Source organism: Tamandua tetradactyla, chromosome 2 (assembly GCF_023851605.1).
Source record: "Tamandua tetradactyla isolate mTamTet1 chromosome 2, mTamTet1.pri, whole genome shotgun sequence".
Classification (NCBI taxonomy): domain Eukaryota; kingdom Metazoa; phylum Chordata; class Mammalia; order Pilosa; family Myrmecophagidae; genus Tamandua; species Tamandua tetradactyla.
Genome location: NC_135328.1, coordinates 59,894,927 through 59,921,819, shown reverse-complemented (window position 1 = coordinate 59,921,819; position 26,893 = coordinate 59,894,927). Strand labels below are relative to the sequence as shown.

Here is a 26,893-nt window from a genome sequence, read left to right as displayed (position 1 = left end):
AAATTTTTATAAGATGAGAATAGTCAACTATTGTAGTTTGCTAGCTGCTGGAATGCAATATACCAGAAACAGAATGGCTTTAAAAAGGGAAATTTAATAAGTTGCTAGTTTACAGTTCTAAGGTGGAGAAAATGTCTCTAGACAAAAACAAGTCTATAGAAATGTACAATCACAGGCATCCAGGGAAAGATACCTTGGTTCAAGAAGGCTGATGAAGTTCAGGGTTTCTCTCTCAAGTGGAAGGGCACATGGCAAACACAGTCAGAGTTTCTGTCTCATCTGGAAGGGCATGTGGTGAGCACGGCATCATCTGCTAGCTTCTTCTCCTGGCTTCCTGTTTCATGAAGCTCCCTGGGAGGCATTTTCCTTCTTCATCTCCAAAGGTCACTGGCTGGTGGACTCTGTTTCTTCTGGCTATGTCATTCTGCTCTGCTCTCTCTAAATCTCTCTCATTCTCCAAAATATTTCCTCTTTTATAGGACTCCAGAAACTAATCAAGACCCACCCAAATACGTGGAGACACATCTCCCCTAATCCAGTTTAACAACCACTCTTGATTGGGTTACATCTCCAGGGAGATGATCTAATTATAGATTCAAATGTACAGTATTGAAAAGGGATTATTCTGCCTTTATGGAAATGGGATTTTGATTAAAACATGGCTTTTCTAGGGGACATATATCCTTTCAAACCAGCACATCAAACAAAAGATAAAAAATATAACCAAACCAAATAGAAGAAAGCATCAGGCAAACTCCAACCCATACATTTCAAGCCACATATCCTTCCCAGTGCTACTTGGGTCCTCACAGTCAGGTCCTCAAAGATGCTGGCAAAATTGGCATCCAGGCACTGTGCAGCCTGCCTTGCTGATTGCTGACATCCTGGCTGCAACCCCTACCCTTCTCATTACCTCTTCTTTTCCCCAAACCATCACAAGTAGTCCTCAGAGGCCCTTGGCAAAATCCCATAACTGTTTTCAAGAGAAAAGGGAAGTAGAAAACAGAAAAGAAGGGAATTGGAGTAAATTCCAGTGTATCCCAAATTTGCATGGATTAAATATATTTGCATTTCCAGTTTTTCATTCTGTGGGACCTATAGACCTCATCTTGGAGAACTAGATGAACTAAATAGTTATACTGTAAAAATGTAAAATTCCTCAGAAAATACCAATTTAGAATAATTTTCCTAGATTAGAATCATAAGTAAAGAAACGTTCAAACCATGGAATGTATCAGATTAGATTAGAATTATGTTAACAGAAACCAGTTTATAGTCTAAATTTCTTAAATTCCCCAATTTTTCTGTATCATTTGTTCCACTAATTTTTATTGTTATTGACAAAAGGAATACCAATATAAAAATTGTTTGATGGAACAACTGCCTCACACACCAATTTTAATTTAATGCTAACTTTATAGATTTTCTACAACTTTAAACAATCTCAATTTATAATCTCAACTTTTTAGTATACTCAAAGAATAATCAGTCCTAGAATAATTTCCTCAAAATCTCTCCACTCCAAAGACAATATCTCTACTTTCCTGACACTTTCGTCAGTACAGAGAAATTCCAAGGAGAAAATTAGCCTTTTGTTATTCCCCCAGATTTATCTCCAAAATATCAGGTGGCTCAGCTTTGCTACTGATGTGTATCCTTCCTTATCTGAGATGGAAGGATTCATTATATGTCTTTCTTCCAAGAATTTTTGAACATTTCCTTCTATGTACTTGAAAGTCAGGTACAGGGCAAGTGCTTGGTTAAACCTAGAATGTAAAATTAATGCTTTTAAAAAAAATCCAAACATAAAGCAGCATTGGCTAATTCAGTGACTTGTAATACTTATAACTGATCTTGGAGGCACAGAATAATCAATGTCCTATGGCTAAAGTAGGAAAAAGAGATTAACATTGATTCATTTAGGAACCAAATTGTCTCTCAGTTGGCTCGTACAGGAGAAGGTTGAAAAATAAACACATCTCTTAGGTATATTCAAACATTAATTCTAATTTGTGGACCCATAAGAAAAGTCAGTTTCCCAATAAGAAATCATTTTCTTAGTTTAAATATATTAAGAGGAAATCATCCCCAAACAAATAAGACATTTCAAAAGCATGGGACACACACTTAAAACATGATCATTCCAAGGCAGTCTTTTTCTTAAGCTTCAAAGTGCAGGAAAAGAAAGATGGTAGTTTAAATGTAAAGGAATCAAACTCAAAGTTTCACCCCGCCAATTCATCTGTAGGTTTTCTTTTTTCTGTTTTGAGCTCCTCACTTATCCTTGTCCTTATACTATGTACCCTTCTCCCTTTGTCTGTTGAATTTATAATTTTTGCAATTTGAATCACTGAGTGAAACCTTCAACAGGTTCAAAAGGAACATTAGTAATTTCTTTTCATCTTTTGTCTCTAGATCTTGAACTTCCAAGTCTGTTTTCCCATTTCTGTGGGTGGCAGCTTTGCATCTGAGTTGGATTCTGTCAGTTTTCATACAATCCCGCTCCAATTTCCCACCTGCTTTTCCTTCCCTAAAGAACAGTGATATTTGATTAAGGCTGGAATCATGGTTTGTAATATGAGATTGGGACCTTGCATCCCTTTTCCTGAATTCTTCCTGACCTCACTTCCACCTTCTTGTTCTCAGCTCAAACAGGAGATGAGATTCTCCTATTTCTATTTTTCCCATAAGTTATGGGGACCCCATTGTTACCAGTGAGTGAATGACTTGTGGTATGGCTCAACTCTCTCTTTCCTCAACTGTGCACTGCCCACAGACCAAGCATAAGTCTCTGGAGGGCCTAGATACCTGCCCCACTAAGGCCTGTAAGGGTTTTTTTTATCCCCTGGGCTCAGAACGCATGTGACTTAAGGTTGCCTTTTAATAGAATGATGAAATTCACCTGGGATGAAGATAGTGCCTAAACAGTCCCTTCTGACAGTGATCTAGCCACTCCAGAGGCCGCCTTTGGATGTCGTTTCCCCTACCCCACTTTCAGTTCAGCCTTGTGTATTTTTGTCCAACCCTGGCAATTATATCAACTACCCTTCACAAATAAGAAACTGCAGGATACCAGAGGCTGTGATAGCATTACCCAGAGAAAGAGAGGGGTTTGAACCACTGACCAACAAGGGCTGATGGCAGAACCTAGTTGGTTCCTTAATTAGGGCGCCCAGTATAGCTTGATCCACTTCCACCTTTATCCTGTACCGACTTTGAACATGCTCAGTGTTCTATCCTTGACTATATTCTCCGCAGTGTAGGCTTGATGGACATTGTCCCTCTCCAGGTCTTCCCATGGCATTAAGGGCTGTGTTTTTTCTTACTGTGCCCCCCATGGGAGGGGATGAAGAGGGCCAGTTAGTGTGAGTCCTGAGGGTAAAGCCCCCCTTGAAGTCTAAGCTGTCGGGGGAAACTGAGACATGCAGGAGGAGCCTTGAGGTTTGCAATGGCCAAGAGGCCAGAGCTAGGATCCAGAGCTTGGATCAGGGATGGTGATGGTAGGGAGGACTCACAGTGAGCAGAAGAAGATAGCAAAGGAGTGACTTCAGTTTGAGAGATGTGTGCCCACTGGCCTGGCACTCTCCACAGCAGAGTCCAGGAGCAGGAAGATTATGATGAGGGCTAGGGCTGCTGGTTACATCCGGTCTGCTATGCTGGCCAGATCCCCCTACTACATTCTTCTCAGGCATTTTCCAAGTCTGCTCAGCCTGTGATCTCTGACCTCTGCTTCTCTGACAGCTGCACATCACCCATGTGGCCTCTTTCTCCAGTTTTAGTGGACTTGAACCCCTGTGCCATGTTTTCTCATGCCTGTCCTTTCTTCTTCCAGTTCTATCATGCCTGTGACCAGCCAGGCATCGTGGTTTTCTGCATCATGGACTACGATGTGCTGCAGTTCTGCGATTTCCTGGGCTCCCTCATGTCCGTGTGGGTCACTGTCATTGCCATGGCCCGTTTGCAGCCTGTGGTCAAGCAGGTCAGTCCGGAGTGGGCCCTGGGGGGTAACCATAGCAAAAGTCATCTTGAAATCCACTCCCAGCCTCTCCCAGGGAGAATTAGTGAATGTCTCTTGCTGTCCTGGCCCAGCCCCTGGAGTGCTTTCACCTCCTCTAGCCGATCCCTGGAGTCCTTTTCCTCTAGGTACTGTATTTGCTGGGGGCTATGCTGCTTTCCATGGCTCTGCAACTGGACCGGCATGGACTCTGGAACTTGCTTGGACCCAGTCTCTTCGCCTTGGGGATCTTAGCCACTGCCTGGGTAAGGCGATGGGGTGGGCAATGGTGGTCTTGGTAGGAAATTGGTGCAGGGCCCTGGGTCCCGGCCCTAGTTTGAGGTGGGCTTGGACCCTATCATCTTCACTGGGCAGCCTCATCGTGCCCACTCAAGCTCTAGCAGGTGCTATTAGGTCATAGGCAGGGCTCAGGGGATAAGCCTGAGAGTGACCGGCTCTGGTTTGGGTTCTAGAGCCTTGAATTCCTGAGCCCCACTTCTCTGCCTCTCTCCCCAGACAGTACGCAGCGTCCGGCGCCGACACTGCTATCCTCCCACATGGCGCCGCTGGCTTTTCTACCTGTGCCCAGGCAGCCTTATTGCAGGCAGTGCCATCCTCCTCTATGCATTTGTGGAGACCCGGGACAACTACTTCTACATTCATAGCATTTGGCATATGCTCATTGCCGGCAGTGTGGGCTTCTTGCTGCCCCCTCGTGCCAAGACTGACCACCGGGTGCCATCTGGGGCCCGGGCCCGGGGCTGTGGTTACCAGCTGTGCATCAATGAACAGGAGGAGCTGGGCCTCGTGGGCCCAGGGGGGGCCGCTGTCAGCAGTATCTGTGTCAGCTGAGAGGAGATTTGGGCCCAGGCCTTTGGGAACATGAATTCTTCCCAGGGGCAGAGAGATATTCCTGGGGTTCTTCCTGGCAGCTGGAGCCCTCCTGGTGGCAGGAGACAAGCTGTATCTCTTGAGAACATGGAGTTTAAGGATTTGGAATTCTTCTAGGGACCTGGAGCCCTTTCCAAGGATATGGAGCACTTCCTGACAGCCTTGAGTCCTCCTGCATCCCTGGAGTCCTCCTGGACTGGAGCCTATGCAGGGACACAGAGCCCCTCAGGACCCGGGACTCTCTCCTAGGGGTGTGGAGCCCTTCCTAGAGATACGGAACCCTCCTGAAGACCTGGATTCCTTCCCAGGGAGAAAAGCCTTCTCAGGAACATGGTGTCATTCCTGAGGAAATGTTCATTTTCGGGAAGCTGCATCTCCAGTTCTGCCCAGCAGCTCAGCAACTCTGACCTCAGGCTTTCTTCCCAGAGGCAGCATCTGGGCTATGCTGTGTGAGGGAGGCAGACTGCAGGACAGAAGGGGCTGGGGCCGGGCTGACCAGCATCCTGAGTTAATGCAGGTGGAGAGTGGTGTGTCTTCAATGAAGTATGTAAAGGTTCTGTGCTGCCCTTTTTCCTGGGGCCAGGATGTGGGCAGGGGAGGGAATGAGGTATCCTGAGGAAACCAGCAATGGTGATGGGAGCCCAGCTTGAGTGAATGTGGGAGCGATGCTCACCCCTCCCATCTGGTCCTTACATACATTCCCAAATACTCCCTAATGCTTGCTGTTCCCAGGCCCTGGGCAAGTTTGAGGGGAGCCCTACTGCAGGAGCTGGAGTAGGGAGTTTGTGTGTGTGTGTCCAAATGATATAAATCATGGGACAGACCTCCCTTTTGAAGCCCACATCCAAAAGAGAAGGAAGCTGAGGTACCTGGCGCAGCAGGTGCAATCTCAGATGCATAATATCATGAATGTAACTTCTATTTTGAGCCCCCACTTTGATGCCAGAAATGTAATCTTTTGTCAATTTAAGATTTCTTCTCTTTCTCCAAAATTTACAGCAGAGATCTGAGGGTCTTCCATAATGCCAAGATGTTGGGAGCATGTTTTCTCTGGTCACAGTATCCTCGTTGCATCTATCTCCTGAGATTCCCATCATTCATCTGGTCCCCAGTCAGTGGTCCAGGCAGGTCATCCTGGAGGGTTTTTGTTTCCATCTGCATAACCATGTTCAGGACAAAGCTTTCTTTACCGCTTCTGTGGCACCTGTGAAGACCTGTGAGGTAGTCTAAAACCTTGGCTATCAAAACACACCTCGAAGCCATTTCTACTCTGGACCCCTACCTGGATTTGATATGACCAACAAGGCATGGGTTGTCTCAGATTTTAAATCCTGCAAATCTGTCCTGGGCTTGTTACCTTGCCACTCCACCTTGGGAGTGGAGCTCCCCTCTAGGACCCTTCAATGCCAATACTCTCATTACTTCCCCTCCTTCTCTCTCTTCCCTCTCCCCAGCTCAGGGAATTTTTTGTTAATCTGAAAGTGGGGAAGCCTTACCTATACTTAGCTGTTTTTCTCCCAAATCTTTTATCTGTCTTAGGTCTTTTCTGTTCCTTTCAGGGCTTAGGCTTTTGAAGCTCAAAAGCCTGGAAGAAATATCTTTGTTCTCTGCTTTCTTTAATCAGTCCCTTTTTCAGAGAATGTAGTGGCCAGCTTTTTGGTGAGAAGGACCAAGGCAACGTGGGCTATGTGTCTGTTCCTGAATCAGAAACACTATCCCATCACAGTAGAGTTGGATTCAGGACAGAGTGAGTGGACTACAAAAGATATTGAGAAGGGAGGTAGAGTTGGAGACCACACCCAGCTAGGAGGATCAGAAGGGTTTTCCGGAAAAGGATGGTTTGAGTGAGGATTAAATGAGTTTGCATAATGTAGAAAGTGTTCTCTCTGGTTGTCAGTATTCCTATTGCATATCCTGAGATTTCCATCATTCCATCTGTTCCCCAGTCATTAAAGCACTTTGGGCAGTGCCGATTCTGATTCATTATAAGTGTTCTGTCAGCTAAAGGCAAGATGTGTTTGGACATGGGGAGGAAACAGCAAGGGGGAGACACAGAGGCAGGAAAGGCTGATATTTACTCAGGGAACTGACTAGTTCAGTGTGCCTGGGCTTGGAGTATGGGGATGGGGTGGGCGAGCAGGGATATGGAGTCAGCAGCCAAAGCTGAGGATGGACATACAGGCAGGGTATGTCTATTTTTTTTCTTTTTTGGGGGTGGTGCATGGTCCTGGAATTGAGCCCAGGTCTCTCGCATGGGAAGTGAGCATTCTACCACCGAACCCCCCTTGCACCCAGGGGTCTGGTTTTTATTCGATGGGAAATTGGAGGGATTTTAGCAGGAGAATAGCATCATCCTATTCGTGTTTTGATGGCTGGCATGGAAGATAGATTTGGGGGAGTGTTTGGAGGATGGGAGTGCAGTGACACAGTTGCAATATTTGAGGAAAATGGTAAGGGCTTCGTGATGCAGTGGCAGTGGGAAGAAATGGGCCAATTTAAGAGTTATTAGTAGATGGACTATATAGGACTTAGTGACTGATTGGTTGTGGGGGTGGTGGGGGGTGAGAGGAAGTCTGTGATGATTGCCAAGTTTCTGAATTGGTGACTCAGGGGTGGTGGTGCCATTCCCTGAGATGGTGACACAACTCTAGTAGGGGTTTGATGAGTTCAGTTCGGGGCATTTTGAATTTTAGGTGCCTATAGAGAGAATTCCTGGAAAGAGGGGACCAGCAGTAAGACAGATCCAGGCATAGCAACTGAACCAAGCCTGGAAATCCTGCCTCCTGGATCCCAAAATAAGGATCCTTGTTGTCTCCTTATTTGTCTCAGTGAGGGAGAGAATAAGATCCAAACAGTCCCTTCTGTCTTTGAATCCAGGGCTGTGGCAGCACATACTGCTGGTTCCTCACTTACAATTGCCTAGAGCACGTTCGGCAGCACAGGACTCAATCCCCTCATGGTGAGAGTGTGAGGGCTTCTAAGTGACAATTCAACTCAGCAAAACTCCCATAGGGAAGTCTGTATGGGAGCTACAGAGATGGGCTGGACCTGGTTGAATCCTGCTCTCAAGAAGCTCATATCGTGGTCAAATGTCTTTCATACTAGGTAGAACAGGCTAGGTTCTGAGTGGAAGTTTCCAACAAAACAGTGTAGGATATAAGGAGAAAAATTTAAAAATGCACCAGGAAAACATACACTAAAGAGATGGTTTTGAAACTACATCTTAGCTGGCTTTGAAAAATAGTCCCTGGTTTTCTCAGAGAATAGCATGAGAAAAAGTCGTGGAGATGGGACAGAACAGATAATGTAAAAGAAGAAATGGCCCATGTTAAAGAGCTAGTGGAAAGTAAGGGTGAAAAGGCAGGTAGAGCCAGATTCTGGATGGCCTTGAGAACTCAGCAGAAGAATTTATTATGAACTCTGTGATAATGAGGAGCCATAAAAGGTTCTTAATCAGAAAAACGATGAATCAGTTGGGATTTGACCAAAGTAACACAACAAGTATGAGTGATGTCGATTTAGTATAGAGAATAGACCTTTTGTAATTGTGGGAACAGGTGGAGACGTCCATGTAAAGCTATTACCTTTACACTTGGTATAGGGCCTGAAACTACTTAAGGACAGCTAGGTAGGCAGCCAGGAAGGAGTGCTGAATGTACAGTGGGGGAAGAGTAAGGACAAACTAGAATGCGTGAGGACAAACTGGAAACCATGTCAGTCTCTCACTGCTTTAGTGACACTGGGGTTTGCAGGGGAAGCTGGCATTCTTTGCAATGCAGTTGCATTCGGTCCGGGACTCAGAACAGCTGAAGGAGGAGATCTGGTGACAAGTAGAGGGGCAGTGGGCCCAGCTTCTGCCCCAGCTAACAAAGTGAGCCAAAAGACTGGTGTCAACAAGTGAGTGCTCCCATAGTGTCTGGTGCCTTACGGTGACATGAGCATAAAAGGTAGTTGCTGCTTCACTTTCATCTTCCAAAGCTCATGCAAGTTTCTCTTATGGTTAATCCTAACCCAGGATCCTATAGAGAAGGAAATTCTGGGAAGCAAGTTCTAACCTCATTAGGCTGATAGTACAAAGGCACCACAAAGAGCTAGCCAGAGTTTTCTTCAGATGATTAACCCCAGCATCCAGAGGAGGAGGTCTGATCAGGGAAAAGGAAGCCAAATCTTTAGTAGCTCGTATGTTAACTCTGTAATCATTAGCGTAGTCCCAAATATCTCAGTCCTTTTTCTCCTTCCAAGTACAGGGTAAATGAGCTTTTCCTCCCATTTGGTGCTAGTGCAGCCATGGGACTTGCATTGATCAATTAAATTTAACTGGAAGTAACATATCACTTCTGTGTGGATGGTCTAAGAGCCAGTGCATGCTTTCTCACTTTCTCATTTCCTTTTATCATGGTGATCAACAGTGTTCCAGGTGGTAGCTCCTTTATCATCCTGTCTCCTAGAAGGATGAAGACCAAGCAGAAACTTAACATGCTCTAGTGGACCTACAGCATGAGTGAGAAACAAACCATTATGGTTTTAAGCCACTGAAATTTTGAGGCATTATCTAGCCTCTTTTGCCTGATAAAGTAGAGCAGCAGTAAAAGTGGGACATTTTCCTCGAGAGAAGATCTCCCCTCAGAAGAGCTATTGCAGCAGATTTCACCTCTGTGTTCCTCAGGCTGTAGATGATGGGGTTTAATGAGGGTGTCACAACCCCATAAAACAATGCAATAATCTTATCCAAATTGAAGTTCTTGGCCTTGGGCTTTAAATACATAAAGAATATGGTCCCATAGAAAATCACCACCACTGTGAGGTGGGCAGAGCAGGTGGAGAAGGCTTTCTGCCGGCCTGCAGCAGAGGGAACCCTAAGGATGGCAGCAAGGATGAAAATATAGGACAGGCAGATGAGCAGGAGTGGGATGAGTGTCAGAATAGCTGAAGCCACCATTAAGACCAGTGCATTGAGAGAGATGTCCCCACAGGCCAGTTTGAGCACGGCCAAGATCTCACAGAAGAAATGGTTGATGACATTGTGGCCACAGAAAGGGAGTCGCCAAACAAGGATGGACTGCAGTAGTGAATTGACAAAGCCTGTCCCCCAGCTCAGCACTGCCATCCGTACGCACATCTGCCTCCTCATGAGCTCTGGATACCTAAGTGGCTGGCAGATAGCCACGTAACGGTCATATGCCATCACAACTAGGAGTAGGCACTCGGTGGTGCCCAGTGCCAGCGTCAGGTACATCTGCAGGGCGCAACCAGGGAAGGAGATGGTCCTTTGGACTTCCAGGAAGTTGACCAGCATGAGGGGCACAAAGGAGGATGTGCCACAGATGTCCATGAGGGAGAGGTTGCTGAGGAAGAAGTACATGGGGCTGTGCAGGTGGGGGTCCAGCAGGATCAACACTATTAGGAGGGAGTTCCCCAGCACGTTCATGGAGTAGATGCCCAGGCAAAGCCCAAACAGGATGATCTCTAGGTTATGGTGCTCATATAGCCCTAGCAGGACATATTCTGTCATAGCCGTCCGGTTTGCCATATCCATCTCATTCTCCTTCCTTTTTCATTCGGACCACACAGGATTTGGAAAAAGCTCTGAATTTAAATCTGGGTGTGTGACCTGGGGCAGGTCAGCCCTCTTCTCTGGAATTTAATTTCACCTATATAATGAGAGAGTTGGACTTTAGTTTTGTACGCTGGACCTCACGGTTCTACAGTTTTCCTGATGCAACTTGGAGGAGGAGGTAGCACATTCCAGTCCCCTAGGGCCCTCTCTTTTCTCCCCAGGCAGGGCTCAGAGGAGAACGCAGAGTGGAATTCATGTTGGACATGCTCCTTTGGAATCAAAAGAGTTCCTGACTGTTTGAAAGAAGCATCTTTTCTAGGTTATGACTTCAGATGGCTGAACTATGCCCATAGTATTTTAGTTCCATTCATTCACGGGATATTTATTGAGTGCCATCTTTGTGCTAGGATTTATTTTAGGTGCAGGGGCTACTGCAAAAAGAAAAATAAGCAGACAAAAAGATGCCCCTCTTTTCTTGAGTTAGGTGAGATGAGCTCTGGCAAGCAGGTTGGTGATGGATGATGCTTACCTGGGATTCCTTTGGGCCATAAAGGTTGAACATTTCAGCTCCACAGGATGTAGGCCTATTTTCTGGTCATCTCTCCTCAAGGAATCACAGATGTTCCATTGAGGACATACATATCCCAATAGAGCTGCTGGTCACAGGATTGCTCCTTGGTCATGAAAGCCGAGTAACTCACATCTTGGGCCCCATGTTGCTTTTAAGATGAAAGGTATTGACCGCAGTGCCACACGAGAAGGCAAAACAGATTCTAATTTTTTTTAAACTTTTTTTTATTAATTAAAAAAATTAACAAACAAAACATTTAGATATCATTCCATTCTGCATATACAATCAGTAATTCTTAATATCATCACATAGTTGCTATTCATCATTTCTTAGTACATTTGCATCGATTTAGAAAAAGAAATAAAAAGACAACAGAAAAAGAAATAAAATGATAATAGAGAAAAAAAAGACTATACATACCATACCCCTTACCCCTCGCTTTCATTTACCACTATTTCAAACTGAATTTATTTTAACATTTGTTCCCCCTATTATTTATTTTTATTCCATACGTTCTACTCTTCTGTTGATATAGTAGCTAAAAGGAGCATCAGACATAAGGTTTTCACATTCACAGAGTCTCATTGTGAAAGCTATATCATTGTTCAGTCATCATCAAGAAACATGGCTACTGGGACACAGCACTACATTTTCAGGCAATTCCCTCCAGCCTCTCCACTACATCTTGAACAAAAAGGTGATATCTCCTTAATGCGTGAGAATAACCTCCAGGATAGCCTCTCGACTCTGTTTGGAATCTCTCAGCCATTGACGCTTTGTCTCATTTACCAGATTCTAATTTGACAGAGGTATTGTCAATCACTGAATAAGTTTTAAAGGAAGGAGTGGGAAGTGGCTTCAGTTTTCTCCCAGGTATCCTTCATTGATATTTTGAACTTGACTCACTGACTCCTTAGAAACAGCCAGCACCAGGTATTCACAGGAAAGAGCCAAAGTATCCCCAAGGCACATCAGTTTCATTAGGATAGGAAAGCTGTCTCTTGGCTTAGTTGCCTCTAGTCTAAAGGAATTAGGAGGTGAGTGTGAACTTTCATTATTGAGAGGAATCCCCCACCTCTCTCTCTTCTGTCCTGGATTGACTGTGAGGCCATTGTCCTGGGAGAATGTTTTGATTTTATTCGTTTGTATTTCTTTGGGGATGTTTTTTCCCCTCATTCCTCCTGATTAATTGAATCTATCATCTGTAGGGGTCAAAAGATTCACACTTTCCTGAATAAACTGCATTTTCCTAGCCCTACGCATTTGTTTAGGAAGTTCTCTTTATAAACATGCCCTCCTTCACGTCTTCTGTTGGTGTGCCAGCTCATTTTTTCAGAGCCCAACTCCATTCTTCTCCCTCTTGCCCCTTGCAGAGTTACCTGCTTCCTTCTTTGCTCCTGAAGCCCTTTGGACACCCCTCTGTGTTACTGTGTGGTATGTGGGTCACCTGTCTCCTTTACTACGCCTTGAGAGCAAAACTCTGTCTTCTTCCTCCAGCACCCCATACAATAAGTCCTGCCAAGTGCAATGGATATTGACTGCCTGGTTCAAAAGCCTAGCTGTGCATGCCAGCTTAAGCATTAACTAGCTGTGTGTATTGACCAAGTCACTTTACCCATCTAAGTCTCACTTACCTCCTCTGAAAAGTAGAGATGCTATGTAGTTCAGATGATACATACTCATGGAGGTACTTTTAAGCTGCCTTGTGGTACAATAACATGTTGTTGAGGCTCCAGTTGGAAGACTGCATCTTCAGCCAGCTGGCACCTGCTGGATGTGGGTTCACCATCTCATAGGCAAGAACTCCTGTATCTCTCATTGCCCCCTCTCTTCCTAGAGCCTAGTTTGGCTCTGAATCAGAGTGATTGTTAAGGGACACTTTCTGGAACATACAGGGGCAGTTGGCTAATCTCGGTCAGGAACTGATCTTAAATCTTATCCGTGTGATCATTTAAAGGTAGGGTTTCTCTTGCTGAGGTTTGGCAGAAAGATAACATTGTCCAAGTGTGATGGCTCATTTATTTATTTATCCATTCAACAAATAATCATTGCAAACCTACTATGTGCTAGTTCCTGTTCTAAGTGCTGAGAATACGGTAGACAGATATGGTTTCTGCCCTCACGGAGTTTACAATCATACACTCGCTTTCTCAGTGACCTTGGCTGCACACCTTCCTCTCTCTGGACTTTAGAACCTTCTGAGGCTCTTCCTAAGTCCGATTCTCTTTAGGTCTGAGATATAAAGCAAAATAGTACCTGAAATCTGGAAAGAATTATGAGGGCTTGGTCTTTATTGGGGGGGGGGGTTTATATAAAGACCCAAGTTAGTCTCAAATCCTGACACAAGAGGTAACTTCTATTTTGAGCCCCTTCTCCTCTTGTCAGTTCAGGATTTCTTCTCTTTCCACAGGGGTCACAGCTGAGTTCTGAGGATCTTCCATAATGCCAAGGTGTTGGGAGCATGTTTTCTCTGGTCACAGTGTCCCCATTGCATCCATCTCCTGAGATTTCCATCATTCCGTCTGGTCCCCAGTCAGTGCTCTAGGCGGGTCATCCTGGGGGGTTTTTGTTTCCATCTGCATAACCATGTTCAGGACTAGGCTCTCTTTACCGCTTCTGTGCCACCGGTGAAGACCTATGAGGTGGTCTAAAGCCTTGGTTATCCAAGATGTCTCAAGGCCATTTCTACTCTGGACCTCTACCTGGACCTCTTCTTGACTTGACAGACAAGGCATGGGTTGTCTCAGATTTTGAATCCTACGAGTCTATCCTGGGGTTTTTTACCTTGTCAGGACTTGACCTTGAGAGTAGAGCTCAGGACCCTCCCTCTAGGACTCTTCAGTGACAGAGCTCTCATTACATCCCCTCTTTCTCCCTCGTGCATCTCCTTAGCTCAGGGAATCTTTTGTTAATCAGAAAGACTTAATCAGGAAGACTTACCTATATTTAGTTTTCTTTTCTCCTGAATCATTTGTCTGTGTCTCAGGTCTTTTCTGTTCCCTACAGGGCCTAGGCTTTTGAAGGTCGAAAGCCAGGAGAAGATCCTGTTGTTCTCTGGTTTCTTTTATGTCTCTTTTACAGAGAATGATGTGGCCACCTCCTTGGTGAGAAGAGCTAAGAGGGATTGCGGGCTATGTGTCTGTTCCTGTGTTAGAAACACTATTCCATCTCAGTAGAGTTGGATTCAGGACAGAATCAGGAGTCTACAAAAGAATTAAGAAGGGAGACAGAGTTGGGGAAGGAAGGAAGACCCCAGCTAGGGTCTGTAGTGGATCAGAAGAGGCCTTCTGGAAGAGATGTAAAGCAAAATAATACCTGAAATCTGGGGAGAAGAATTATAAGGGCTTAGTCTTTACTACGGTGTTGTTAAAGAAAGACCACTCCTGCTGTTTCTTCAGGCTGCAATGGCCTTTCTCTTCCTCTCAAGCTTCAAGGCTCAGCACACACTCCACCTTTTTTTCTGTGCAGCCTTTTCAGGTGCCTCTGCAGAACCCACCACTCTGACAACACTGATGCTCACAGTCATTTAGCAGAGACTGATTTCCTTCTGCCTTGCATTATGGTTGGTTGGTTATACAGATTTCTCTGACTAGCTTTAGCTACTGAAGACAAAGTGCTGTGCCTGATTTATCACTGTCACCTCAGTGCCCTGCACTCATGAATGGCTACCATTTGAATTGCACTGATTGTTTATCGAGATCCAGTGCCATTCCGCCCAAAGTCCTGTTTCCAAATAGGTTACGTCAAGATTGCCACCCCATACACACCCAAGAACAGAACAATGCAGCCACTGTGGCTGCTGGAGAACTTGGCAGGGCGGGAGGGGCAGCCTCTTACCTGCAGTAATAGCTGCTCTTTCTGCAGAGCTAAATCAGGAGAGTGGTGGGGTTCCTCACAATTCACTGGTCTGATCATAACGCATTCATGGAAATTAGAACTCAGGAGGCCACAGGCTTTCAACCCTAAAGAAACAAGTCTTTGTCTAGAAAACACCACTCTTTTGGGTTGTGAACAGCTTTGACTCTGCCAGGAGTGGTATACAGGATGGGACATCAGGGAACAGCTGCTGTTCGCTCGGATGGGCTCTATTTTGCTGCATTGACATGTAGCCCTACAATCTCAGGGGCTTAAAATGTCAAAGGTTTCTTTCACATGCCATGGGTCCACTGTGGATTTTCTTGGGGTCTGCCCCACACCGTCCTCCTCAGGGACTCCTGCTGAGTGAGGCTCCACTGTCTGGGACATCACCAGTGACTATGGCAGGAGTAAGGCCAGTGAGCGTCATGTACCAGCAGTTAGATCCTCTGACCCAGAAGTGACAGGTCACCTCTGCACACAGCCCACTGGCCATGTGTCATCCTACCACATGCTGAGGAGGAGAACAAGAAATATGCCTGAGCAGCACTAAGTCCTCTGCATTTGGGTATGATGGCATTGCACAGCACACTTGGCTTTTCTGGCAGTGACCTCTCTAGAGCACATACTCTCACTGTTGTGGAAAATCAGAGTCATGGAGTGACAGGTCTCTGAGTGTCTCTGAAAATGATTGTCTAACTTCACTCTCCCTGTTTTACACACCTGAGAGGCGGGATGATGCCGTGGAATGAGCCCAGGTAGGAGCGAGGGGACCCTTTGTTTCTAACTGCAAAGTGACCCTGGTCAAGTTACTCCATCATTGAGTGGAGACATTCAAATACGTGGCCTCTGGTACCTCTGTTAACCTTGGAAACATTTCTTCACATCTTTCTAGCAACTTCCAATTCCGAAGTCTGACAGGTGGAGACTTCCTGAATGTTAAATATCAATTTCATTGGCAGGTAAATCTAGTTTTAACCATTTTATATTATTTTAGGCTTCAGAAATTATTTTCAAAGATTGGGATGGGGTGGGGAGATAGGAAAGCGTTTGTCACAATGTGTCTAGTGTCTGGAATTCCTGCTTTTCCACATCCTTGCTGTATGTCGCAGTGGAGTTGAGTGTGGCCCTGGAGTCAGACCAACCAGGGTTCAAGTCCCAGCCTTGTTATTGGCTAACAGTTTTCTTCCCCTCGATTTTCTTACCTGTAGCATGGAGCTAATCCTGCTTCCTCATGGGGTTATTTGTAGGCTCCATTGAAGTAATGCATGTAAAGCTCTTTGCACAGTCAGGCACGTGGTGAGTCTTCAGTGAGTGGTAGCTGTTATCTGTCTCCTCCCTCAAGTCGATATTCTGTATTTTTAACGTTTAAAAAGGATTTTATGAGAATAATCAACATGCTAGATGAATTCGCTTTACCTCCTACCTGTGGGCCCCGTGGCATAAGTACACACAGAGAATTGGCGCTGGCTGCCAGGTGAGCTGACCAGGTGGTCTGAGAGCAGACGAGGGGATGCTGCGTGCACCCAGGTGCTGGTGTGGGCCGGCCTGTCAGGCCCCGAGGACCTGCCTCTCGTCCCCTGCCGCAGAGCTCACCTGCTGCCTGCTCTCAGGGACCTTGAAGTCCCTGCCCAATTTAAAGTTTGGAATCTGCAACTACACGAAAAGTGGAGGATTTGGCAGCTGTGGGGCCTGGGCTAGAGACTGGGATGTTCCCTGCTCAGCCTCATGAGAGTCCTGACAGGGGTGAAATCTGAACAGAGAATCTGAAGACTGGGTTTTGTTCCAGTCCCCTCTGATTCAAAACCACAGGGTCTGGGGCCAGTGGCTTCCTGTCACTGGGCCTGGTTGCCTTAGGATGTGAAATGAATGAGAAAGTCCTTCCCTGTCTCCTTCCAGGTTTGCCGTGCAGACCTGTTCCATGAAAGCTTAAAGAAAGCAAACTGAGGCGCTGAGCACTTATGAGGGACTTTAATACACCAGGGATTTAGTCCGGCACCTGAGCTTTTCCATATTTATTTCTTTTTACTTTTCTTTCCTTTTAACAATGAAAACTAACAATCCAGTTTAGGGACTGAAACATGGCCTTAAATAAAGAAGCAGAAGCTGCAAATTCCCATCTTATGCTGATTTGTGTTTGGAATTTTTATTAAGAATACAGGACAAAGTAAACGAATGGAAGGTTGTTTCTATTTATTTCCTTACAGCTCTTAGAACTGTTGCCTCCTGCTATCTGGTGGGTACCCTGAACCCTATATGTCAAAAACAAATTCATTGTAATCTCTTCCCTGCCCTGCAGCCTGCTTCTCCTTTGGTCACCATCCAAGATTTCAGTGGTGGCACAGCTATCCTTTAAACAAGCTGTAAACCTGGGGATCAACCCTCAGCCCTCTCTCTATATCATATGCGCATCTCAAATATTTCTCAGTGCCACCCTCTCCGCTCTGCTGCCTAACTCTCCCCTCTCCCGTGTCCCCAGGCCCCATCGTGTGGCCTGGATTACTGGGAGAGCTTCCTCATTTCCCTGTCCCCAGTCTGGAGCCCTTTTCCCCTATTTTCTGCCCTGGAGCTGGGTGATTTTCTATTCCTTGAAACTGAATAAAATTATTTTTGAATTTTTAACGTCATGTTCATTTAGGAAAATTGGGCACTATTGGAAAGAATAGCAAAGCAATGCTTATCTGTACCCTATTGCCCAGAGGAAACAACTTAGTTAATATTTTGTCATGGTCTTCCAGAATTTTCTATACATGTACTTATTCAAAATATCCTTAAGAAAATACTTAAAAGAACAAAATGGGATCACACTGAAAACAGTGTTCTGTGTTCTACTTTTTTCTGCTAATTACATTGTGAGCATTTCCCGTTATCAAATATTCTTTGAAAAGAAGATTTCTGATGACTGCATCACATTCTTTTGTTGGACTCGACCAGGATTTATTTAAACTTTCTTCTATAGTTGGACTTTCAGATTATTACAATTTTTTGTTGCCATGAATAATGCTGTGATTAAGATCCTTTTACATATCCTTATGCATAATGTTTGACTGTAACTTCTGATTATTTCATTAGATTAATTCCTAGATGTGTAGGGGTTGGGTTAAAGGGTCTGGAAAAATTCAAGATTTTGACTCATATTTGTACCTACTTTCTAGGAAGTTCAGATCAACTTCTTCCCATTCCCGCCAGCACAATGTGGTATTGCCTGCGCTACTTGCCTAGGCTGATCATAGGCATTCTATTAAAAAAAAACAACCAAATCATTCTGCCAATTTAATTGGTGAAGAACGACATTTAGTCAGCGATCTTTCTAAAACTCAAGTCTGATGAGATGCGCCCCCCCCGGCCCCCCACCCGGCCCAGAGGATGAAGTTAAACCCCCAAGTCGTGCCTTTCCAGGCCTGGCAGCCTTGGCCCTGGCTGGATCAGAGAGGTTCTCTCTCCCCTCAGGCTCTGAGTTGTGAGGAGCAGGCTGTGTTCCTCTCCTCTGCGCCTTCCGTGAGCTACACTGAGCCTGTTCCTGATCAACAGATGAAGCAGAAAGAGGTCCTGGGAGGGGGCCGAGGGCTCGTGCAGGACCTGTGCGACCTGCAGCCAGGGAGCAGAAGAGCTGGGCGACTGTTGGGCCCCGAGCCCAGTTCTTCCATCACACAGATGGGGCCTGAGGCCAGAGGGGAGCAAGGATGGAAGTGCTCCGTGACTGGGGCCCTCTGGGTTGGTTTCCACTGTGCATTCCCTGATTCCTCCGAAAGGAGAGCTGGGAAGAGGCTGAGCACCAGGAAGGGGCAGCTGCAGGAGGACCCCAGGGGTTGGGTGAGCAAGGGTACAGCAAGTCCCAAACACCAGGGGAGGCCTGGATGCCAGGAAGGGGGGCACTGGAAGCTCGAGCTACTGCCAGTTAGAGGTTCCAGGGATGCCAGGGCCTGGCTGCTCTGGATAACTTTCATCCCAGGGGCTGGGCAAGTCTGGGAATCTTGGACTTTGAAGCTTATTATGGCCTCTACTGTCACCTCCTTGGGGGCTAGGCCATGGCCCTCATCTGTGCACTCCAAGTCCTGCTCTGCTCAGGTTTGGGAAGGACTCTACGGTCTGCCAGTTGGAAAATATTACGTACCGCAGAGAAGCCCTGTTTCAATCGTGATCCAATCTTGTGCGAGCTGCTTTTTCTTTTAAACCCCAATCAGTAATGTAGGTTGGAGATCCTTTGAGCAGATTTTCTCCATGGAGATGTGACACACACAATTGTGGGTATTAACTTTTTATTAGCTGGAGATGTGATTCCACCCATTCGAGGTGGGTCTTAATTAGTTTAATGGAATCCCTTAAAAGAGGAACCATTTAGGAGGGAGTCAGAAGCGACAGAAACAACAAAGCCAACAGAAGCTTTAGAGCAGAGCCTACAGAAATGACAGAACCTAGAGGAGCGACAGAAACCTCAGAGCCGACAGAAACTTCATGGCAGAGCTGACACAAATGCAGACACGTGGAGAACAGATACACGGATGTTTGGAGATGCTTGGAGCCCAGCAGACATCACCATGAGATGTGAAGCAAGTTGGAACCTGGAGAGGCAGATGCCAGCCACTGACTACCCAGCTGATAAAGGTGGTCCTAACCCATGGACCTTCCTTGCATTAAGGTAACCTCTCATTGGTGTCTTAATTTGGACATTTTTACTTCTTTAGAACTGTAAATGTGTAACTTATTATATTCGCCTTTATAAAAGCTGTTCAGTTCTGGTATATCGCGTTCCAGCAGCCTGCAAAGTGACACATCATCTCCTACATTGAAGTGTTCATTTGTTTATTTAAAAAACTTGCGCAGGGCTGGAGTTAGACAGGGCTGCACCTCGGGAAAAAATGGAATCGGAAACTTCCTACTCTCGAAATAACACTGCGAATAAAGCAGGAGGAACACAGTGAGAGGAACAAAGCTTGGAGGCTTCCTGGGTCATTTGAGCTGGGTCTTAAAGTTCAAGCAGTACTTCTACATGTGGTCTCTGCTGCAAGTGTCTGCCTTGTGGGAAGAGCCCAAGGAAAGCACAGTGCTCGGCAGTACCAGGGACCTCTGGGGCACACAATTGGCTGGTCTGTGTGGCTGTGGGGAGGGCAGATGACTGAGGGGCAGAGGGCTGGGAAGGGAGTCCGTCAGGGCCAGCTCGGAGGACCTCGACTGCCCCACGAGAGAGTCTGCAGTTCATCCTGAGAGTGGTGGGGAGCCATTTACAGTTCCAATCGGGAGAGTGAGCCAATCACCTGGGCTTCTCAAGGAGATCCCTCTCGATGCCTCATGGAGGACAGATAGGAAGGAGGAACAAGAGGAAGTCCTGAGCAGCCCGGAGGCTGGGTCCAGAGGACGGTGTGGAGAGCTGGCTTAGGGGAGGGCTGCTGGGGATGGGGGCAGGAGCTGAACGGGGATTTGTGAGCTCTTTCTGCGGCAGCTTCAGTGGGACTCGGTGCTGCCTTTTGGGGACCATCTGGGACGAAGAAAACCAAACCCACAGCCTTGTACCCCATCTCACCCTCACTGCAGGCCCACGATGGCCTCACCTGCTGTCCTGGGACCTGCGCTCTTGCCGAGCCCTGCCTGCCTCACCTGGAGGTCCAGCTCCAGCCCCACACCTTCCTGGCCGCCTCCTTCACCTCCTTGTTCCTCAGGCTGTAGATGACAGGGTTCAGCATGGGCGTGACCACGGCATAGAGGATGGTGAAGACCTCGTCGGAGATGTGCGCCTCCTTGCTCTTGGGCTTCATGTATGAGGAGATGACGGTGCTGTAGAAGAGCAGCACCACGGCCAGGTGTGCCGAGCAGGTGGAGAAGGCTTTGCGGTGCCCGGCGGCCGAGGGCACCCGCAGGATGGTGGCCAGGATGAGTGCGTAGGACAGGCAGATGAGGGCCAGGGGCACGGGCAGCAGCAGAATGCTGCCCACCAGCAGGAAGGCCTCGCTGACCGACGTGTCACCACAGGCCAGCTTCAGCACTTCCAGGATCTCGCAGGTGAAGTGACTGACCACGTGGTGGCCGCAGAAGGGCAGCTTCATGGCAATGACTGTTTCAGTCACTGACTTGAGCAGACAGAGGGCCCAGGCGGCTCCCGCCAGCAGCAGGCAGAGCCGGCGGCTCATGAGCATGGGGTACCGGAGAGGACGGCAGATGGCCAGGTAGCGATCGTAGGCCATGATGGCGAGCAGCAGGCACTCGGCGGAGCCCGTGCACAGGCTCAGACACATCTGGGTCGCACAGCCGATAAAGGAGATGGTCTTCCGTGCCGACAGGAAGTGGACCAGCATCAGGGGCACAAAGCTGGACGTGTAGCAGATGTCCAGGATGGAGAGGTTGCCAAGGAAGAAGTACATAGGCGTGTGCAGGTGACTGTCCAGGATGCTCACTATCACAATGGCCGTGTTCCCCAGCAGAGTCACCAGGTACATGGCTGAGCAGAGAGGGAAGAGCAGGTGCTCCAGGCTTGGGTAGCCAGAGAAACTTTTCAGAAAAAACTCAGAGAAGTCTGTCCTATTGACTGGCTCTGTGCTGCAAGGTTCTGGAGATGCACATGGTTGGGCTGAAGGAAAGGAGGATGCAGTGTCGTGGAAAGACCACAGAGCCTCTTCTAGGAGGATGTAGAGTGCTGTGTTCTTTTCCAGCTCTGCCACTCTCTGTGTGACTTCAGGCAATCCCCTGACCTCAGGGCCTCAGTTTATCCATCTGAGAAATAGGAAGGGTTGTTTTAGATCAGAAATTCCTAAGAGTGTTGATGTAAAATATTAATAGGCAATCTGAAGAATCAATTTGAGGTAACAGTGGATCATTCTAAAGTAAATAAAACTCTTGCTTGAAGGATTTCTCATAGCCTTTAATATGGTAATGCGATTTGTGACTCTCAAAAAGCAGGGGAGAGAATATTGTGCTCCCTAAACTTATTGGACCATGGCTCCTCCTTTCACAGTATATCCATTAATCTATTGCTGACAAGTGTCTAAGAACATCGTTTGGAATCAGAGGTGCTCAAACTTTAACATGCACCAAAATCACCTGCAGAGTTTGTAAAATGCAGAATGCTGGGTCCCAGCCCCAGAGTTTCTGACTCGGAAGGGCTGGGTGACATGTGGTATGCTGGACACATACCTTGAGAATCAGTGGGCTAGATGGTCTCAGGGTCCTCCTGCTTACGCTGGCGCCACTGTTGGGAATGCCCTTTTTCTTTGTCTCTCAGTCTACAGAAACCTGACTTGCATCTTCAGGCCAACTCTGGTCTCCATGCATGCAGCCAACATCCATATGATGCCTCGTACTAGCGAGTCTGCTGGCCTCTGAGCCGGTCTGTTGTTTTGTCCACTTGTCTTCTCACAGGGTCTGCTTCATCAGCTACTGTGTGTGCATTGAACTTTCAGAACCTTCACCTTGGGCTTTCTAGCTAACTTGATGGGCCTCTTGGTCCATCCCCAACTCTTCTGTTTTCTGTGGGCCTGAGCCTGAGCCATGACCACTTTACCTTCACGATCTCCTAGGCTGTCGGCGTGGAAAGAACCCAAAGAGGTGAACTTGTGCAATGAGGAGTCTGAGGTCACATAGTGGATCCCTAGCAAGGTGTGTCTGGGATCCATTCTTCCTGAGAGCATGACACGGACACCATGCTCAGGAAAGATGTTCACTTCCACCGAGTCCCAAATGCTGACTCTTACCACACTAGATGGTCTTCTTTCTCCTGTGTTTCCCCACAATCCTCTCTCCAGCTACGGAGCACGATTCAGCCTTTCCTTACTGTTTTGGGGCAGCTAGCACAGTGCCAGTAATCCCATGGGAAGCAATGCCGATGCTGGGCCCTGGGCCGAGCACTTGTTCCTGTGTGGGCTTACCTGCACAAGACCATTTCTCTCTTATATTCCTCACTTGTTTATTTGCTACAGAATCAAGAAGTTTTCAAGGACCTACTACATGCCAGGCATTGTGCTAGGCCTCCGGGAAGAAATGAGGACAAGTGTGTCCACAGGCCACTAAATTCAAACGCTTATTAGACAGAAATCCCATCCACTCTCTTATGCCTAGCCTCACCTTGCTTCTGTTTGCATGTCTTTAGTGACGGACAGCTTCTCAGGGGGTCACAAAGTACTTCTCAGGTGGAATCTGGGGAGACTGAAGATCTTCACACCCATTGGAGTTCCAGGCACAGCACCTTCTCTTTCTTCTCACCTGGTCTCAGCCTCACACACTGAGGCACTACCTCAGAATTAAGGTTCACGTCTGCAGCAAGGAGAGCTCTGATCTGGCCCTTGGGCTTTAGATAGAAAGTCTTGCCTCAGATTAAATGTGTCTGGAGAGACTGTGGGGTGGAGTAAGTGTGAGCTGGGAGCTCCATCCAGTCTTGGCCGGGAAACTCTGAGCCTGAGTTCTGGAGAGGCATCTCCTTTTAGCAGAGCTTCAACAGTGGCCGGCACTGTGCCAGGGCCTGGGGTGGGGCAGGGAGGTGACTTTGTGCTCTCCCTGCCACCTAGTGACTGCTTCAGGCCACAGACTAATTTTGGCCTGATAAAGTAGAGCAGCATTAAACGTGGGACATTTTCCTCAAGAGGAGATCTCCCCTCAGAAGAGCTATTGCAGCAGATTTCACCTCTGTGTTCCTCAGGCTGTAGATGATGGGGTTTAATGAGGGTGTCACAACCCCGTAAAACAATGCAATAATCTTATCCATACTGAAGTCCTTGGCCTTGGGCTTTACGTACATGAAGAAGATGGTCCCATAGAAAATCACCACCACTGTGAGGTGGGCAGAGCAGGTGGAGAAGGCTTTCTGCCAGCCTGCAGCAGAGGGAACCCTAAGGATGGCAGCAAGGATGAAAATATAGGACAGGCAGATGAGCAGGAATGGGACAAGTATCAGAATAACTGAAGCCACCATTAAGACCAGCGCATTGAGAGAGATGTCCCCACAGGCCAGTTTGAGCACGGCCAAGATCTCACAGAAGAAATGGTTGATGACATTGTGGCCACAGAAAGGGAGTCGCCAAACAAGGATGGACTGCAGTAGTGAATTGACAAAGCCTGTCGCCCAGCTCAGCACTGCCATCCGTATGCACGTCTGCCTCCTCATGAGCTCTGGATACCTAAGTGGCTGGCAGATAGCCACGTAACGGTCATATGCCATCACAACTAGGAGTAGGCACTCGGTGGTGCCCAGTGCCAGCGTCAGGTACATCTGCAGGGCGCAACCAGGGAAGGAGATGGTCCTTTGGACTTCCAGGAAGTTGACCAGCATGAGGGGCACAAAGGAGGATGTGCCACAGATGTCCATGAGGGAGAGGTTGCTGAGGAAGAAGTACATGGGGCTGTGCAGGTGGGGGTCCAGGCGGTTCAACACAATTAGGAGGGAGTTCCCCAGCACGTTCATGGAGTAGATGCCCAGGCAAAGCCCAAACAGGATGATCTCTAGGTTATGGTGCTCATATAGCCCTAGCAGGACATATTCTGTCATAGCCGTCCGGTTTGCCATATCCATCTCATTCTCCTTCCTTTTTCATTCGGACCACACAGGATTTGGAAAAAGCTCTGACCTGGTGCAGGTCAGCCCTCTTCTCTGGAATTTAATTTCACCTATATAATGAGAGAGTTGGACTTTAGTTCTGTAAGCTGTTCCTCAAGGTTCTATAGTTTTGCTGATGCAACTTGGAGGAGGAGGTAGCACATTCCAGTCCCCTAGGGCCCTCTCTTTTCTCCCCAGGCAGGGCTCAGAGGAGAACGCAGAGTGGAATTCATGTTGGACATGCTCCTTTGGAATCTAAAGAGTTCCTGACTATTTAAAAGAAGCATCTTTTCTAGGTTATGACTTCAGATGGCTGAACTATGCCCATAGTATTTCAGTTCCATTCATTCACGGGATATTTATTGAGTACCCTGTTTATGCTAGGTTTTATTTTAGGTGCAGGGGCTACTGCAAAAAGAAAAATAAGCAGACAAAAAGATGCCCCTCTTTTCTTGAGTTAGGTGAGATGAGCTCTGGCAAGCAGGTTGGTGATGGATGATGCTTACCTGGGATTCCTTTGGGCCATAAAGGTTGAACATTTCAGCTCCACAGGATGTAGGCCTATTTTCTGGTCATCTCTCCTCAAGGAATCACAGATGATCCACTGAGGACATACATATCCCAATAGAGCTGCTGGTCACAGGATTGCTTCTTGGTCATGAAAGCCGAGTAACTCACATCTTGGGCCCCATGTTGCTTTTTAAGATGAAAGGTATTGACCGCAGTGCCCCACGAGAAGGCAAAACCAGATTCTAATTTGGCAGAGGTACTGTCAATCACTGAGTAAGTTTTAAAGGAAGGATTAGGAAGTGGGCTTCAGTTTTCTCCCAGGTATGCTCCATTGACGTTTTGAACTTAACTCACCAACTCCTTAGAAATGGCCAGCACCAGGCATTCACAGGCGGGAGCTAAAGCATCCCCAAGGCACATCAGATTCGTTAGGTAGGAAAGCTGACTCATGGCTCAGTTGCCTCTCATCTAAAGGAGAATTAGGAGCTGAGTGTGAACTTTTATCGTTGAGAGGAATCCCCCACCTCTCTTTCTTCTGTCCTGGATGAACTGTGAGACTATTGTCCTGGGAGAATGTTTTGATTTTCTTTGTCTGTCTTTCTTTGGGAATGTATTTCCCCTCATTCCTCCTGATTAATTGAATATACATCAGTAGGGGCCAAAAAACTCACACTTTCCTGAATCAACTGCATTTTCCTAGCCCTACACATTTGTTTAGGAAGTTCTCTTTATGAACATGCCCTCCTTCACGTCTTCTGTTGGTGTGCCAGCTCATTTTTCAGAGCCCAACTCCATTCTTCTCCCTCTTGCCCCTTGCAGAGTTACCTGCTTCCTTCTTTGCTCCTGAAGCCCTTTGGACACCCCTCTGTGTTACTGTGTGGTATGTGGGTCACCTGTCTCCTTTACTACGCCTTGAGAGCAAAACTCTGGCTTCTTCCTCCAGTACCCATACGACAAGTCCTGCCAAGTGCAATGGATATTGACTGCCTGGTTCAAAAGCCCAGTGTGCATGCCAGCTTAAGCACTAACTAGCTGTGTGGTATTGACCAAGTCACTTGGCCCATCTAAGTCTTACTTTCCTCCTCTGAAAAGTAGAGGTGGTACATAGTTCACATGATACATACTCATGGAGGTACTTTTAAGCTGCCTTGTGGTACAATAACATGTTGAGGCTCCAGTTGGAAGACTGCATCTTCAGCCAGCTGGCACCTGCTGGATGTGGGTTCACCATCTCATAGAAAAGAACTCCTGTATCTCTCATTGCCCCCTCTCTTCCTAGAGCCTAGTTTGACTCTGAATCAGAGTGATTGTTAAGGGACAGTTTCTGGAACATACAGGGGCAGTTGGTTAATCTTGGTCAGGAACTGATCTTAAATCTTATCGATGTGAACATTTAAAGGTAGGGTTTCTCTTGCTGAGGTTTGGCAGAAAGATAATTAATTGTCCAAGTGTGATGGCTCATTTATTTATTTATCCATTCAACAAATTATCATCACACACCTACTATGTGCTAGTTCCTGTTCTAAGTGCTGAGAATACAGTGGACAGATATGGTTTCTGCCCTCACGGAGTTTGCAATCATTCACCCACTCTCTCAGGGACCTTGGCCACACACCTTTCTCTCTCTGGACTATAGAACCTTCTGAGGCTCTTCCTAGGTCTTATTCTCTTTAAGTCTGAGAAATAAAGCAAAAATAATACCTGAAATCTGGAAAGAATTATAAGGGCTTGGTTTTTACTGGGGGTGAGGAGGGGATGTTGTTATATAAAGACCCAAGTTAGTCTCAAATCCTGACACAAGAGGTAACTACTATTTTGTGACCCTTATCCTCTTGTCAGGTCAGGAATTCTCCTCTTTCCACAGGGGTCACAGCTGAGTTCTGAGGATCTTCCATAATGCCAAGGTGTTGGGAGCATGTTTTCTCTGGTCACAGTGTCCCCATTGCATCCATCTCCTGAGATTTCCATCACTCCATCTGGTCCCCAGTCAGTGCTCTA

At 46.8% G+C, this 26,893-nt stretch overlaps 4 protein-coding genes across 8 annotated transcripts in view; 1 reads left to right on the top strand and 3 right to left on the bottom strand.

Moving 5' to 3' along the window:
* The window catches only part of TMEM8B (transmembrane protein 8B), a 29,000-nt gene extending 21,999 nt beyond the window's left edge, over positions 1–7,001 (top strand). For 2 of the 5 annotated variants that reach the window (XM_077147736.1, XM_077147733.1), the window contains 3 exons: positions 3,833–3,979; positions 4,144–4,260; positions 4,515–5,114. In XM_077147736.1, coding sequence (XP_077003851.1) covers positions 3,833–3,979; positions 4,144–4,260; positions 4,515–4,880 — 630 coding nt within the window. In that variant the 3' untranslated portion in view covers positions 4,881–5,114. Of the gene's footprint in view, positions 1–3,832; positions 3,980–4,143; positions 4,261–4,510 lie in introns of all 5 variants that reach the window. The other 3 variants (XM_077147734.1, XM_077147737.1, XM_077147735.1) reach the window with 2 other exon arrangements.
* Positions 7,002–9,437: 2,436 nt separating this feature from the next.
* LOC143673352 (olfactory receptor 13C9-like) lies at positions 9,438–10,421 on the bottom strand. Its single transcript, XM_077147731.1, has one exon. The coding sequence runs from the start codon at positions 10,419–10,421 to the stop codon at positions 9,438–9,440; it is 984 nt and encodes a 327-aa protein (XP_077003846.1).
* Positions 10,422–20,459: 10,038 nt separating this feature from the next.
* LOC143656321 (olfactory receptor 13J1-like) lies at positions 20,460–22,487 on the bottom strand. The gene is made up of 2 exons (XM_077128346.1): positions 22,361–22,487; positions 20,460–21,409 (listed from the first exon to the last, which is right to left on the bottom strand). The coding sequence occupies exons 1-2, from the start codon at positions 22,485–22,487 to the stop codon at positions 20,460–20,462; spliced, it is 1,077 nt and encodes a 358-aa protein (XP_076984461.1).
* A 923-nt stretch (positions 22,488–23,410) lies between these two features.
* On the bottom strand, positions 23,411–24,361 carry LOC143660459 (olfactory receptor 13C3-like). The gene has a single exon (XM_077133677.1). It carries the CDS (start codon positions 24,359–24,361, stop codon positions 23,411–23,413), a length of 951 nt encoding a protein of 316 aa, XP_076989792.1.
* Between the last annotated feature and the right edge of the window lie 2,532 nt (positions 24,362–26,893).

Bases quoted from the DNA above. Each gene is read 5' to 3' on its own strand.
- LOC143660459 (XM_077133677.1), bottom strand. From the start codon at position 24,361: ATGGATATGGCAAACCGGACGGCTATGACAGAATATGTCCTGCTAGGG.
- LOC143673352 (XM_077147731.1), bottom strand. From the start codon at position 10,421: ATGGATATGGCAAACCGGACGGCTATGACAGAATATGTCCTGCTAGGG.
- LOC143656321 (XM_077128346.1), bottom strand. From the start codon at position 22,487: ATGCTCTCAGGAAGAATGGATCCCAGACACACCTTGCTAGGGATCCAC. The intron at 21,410-22,360 runs GTAAAGTGGTCA...GTGCATCTCCAG, and splicing joins CAGCCTAGGAGATCGTGAAG to AACCTTGCAGCACAGAGCCA.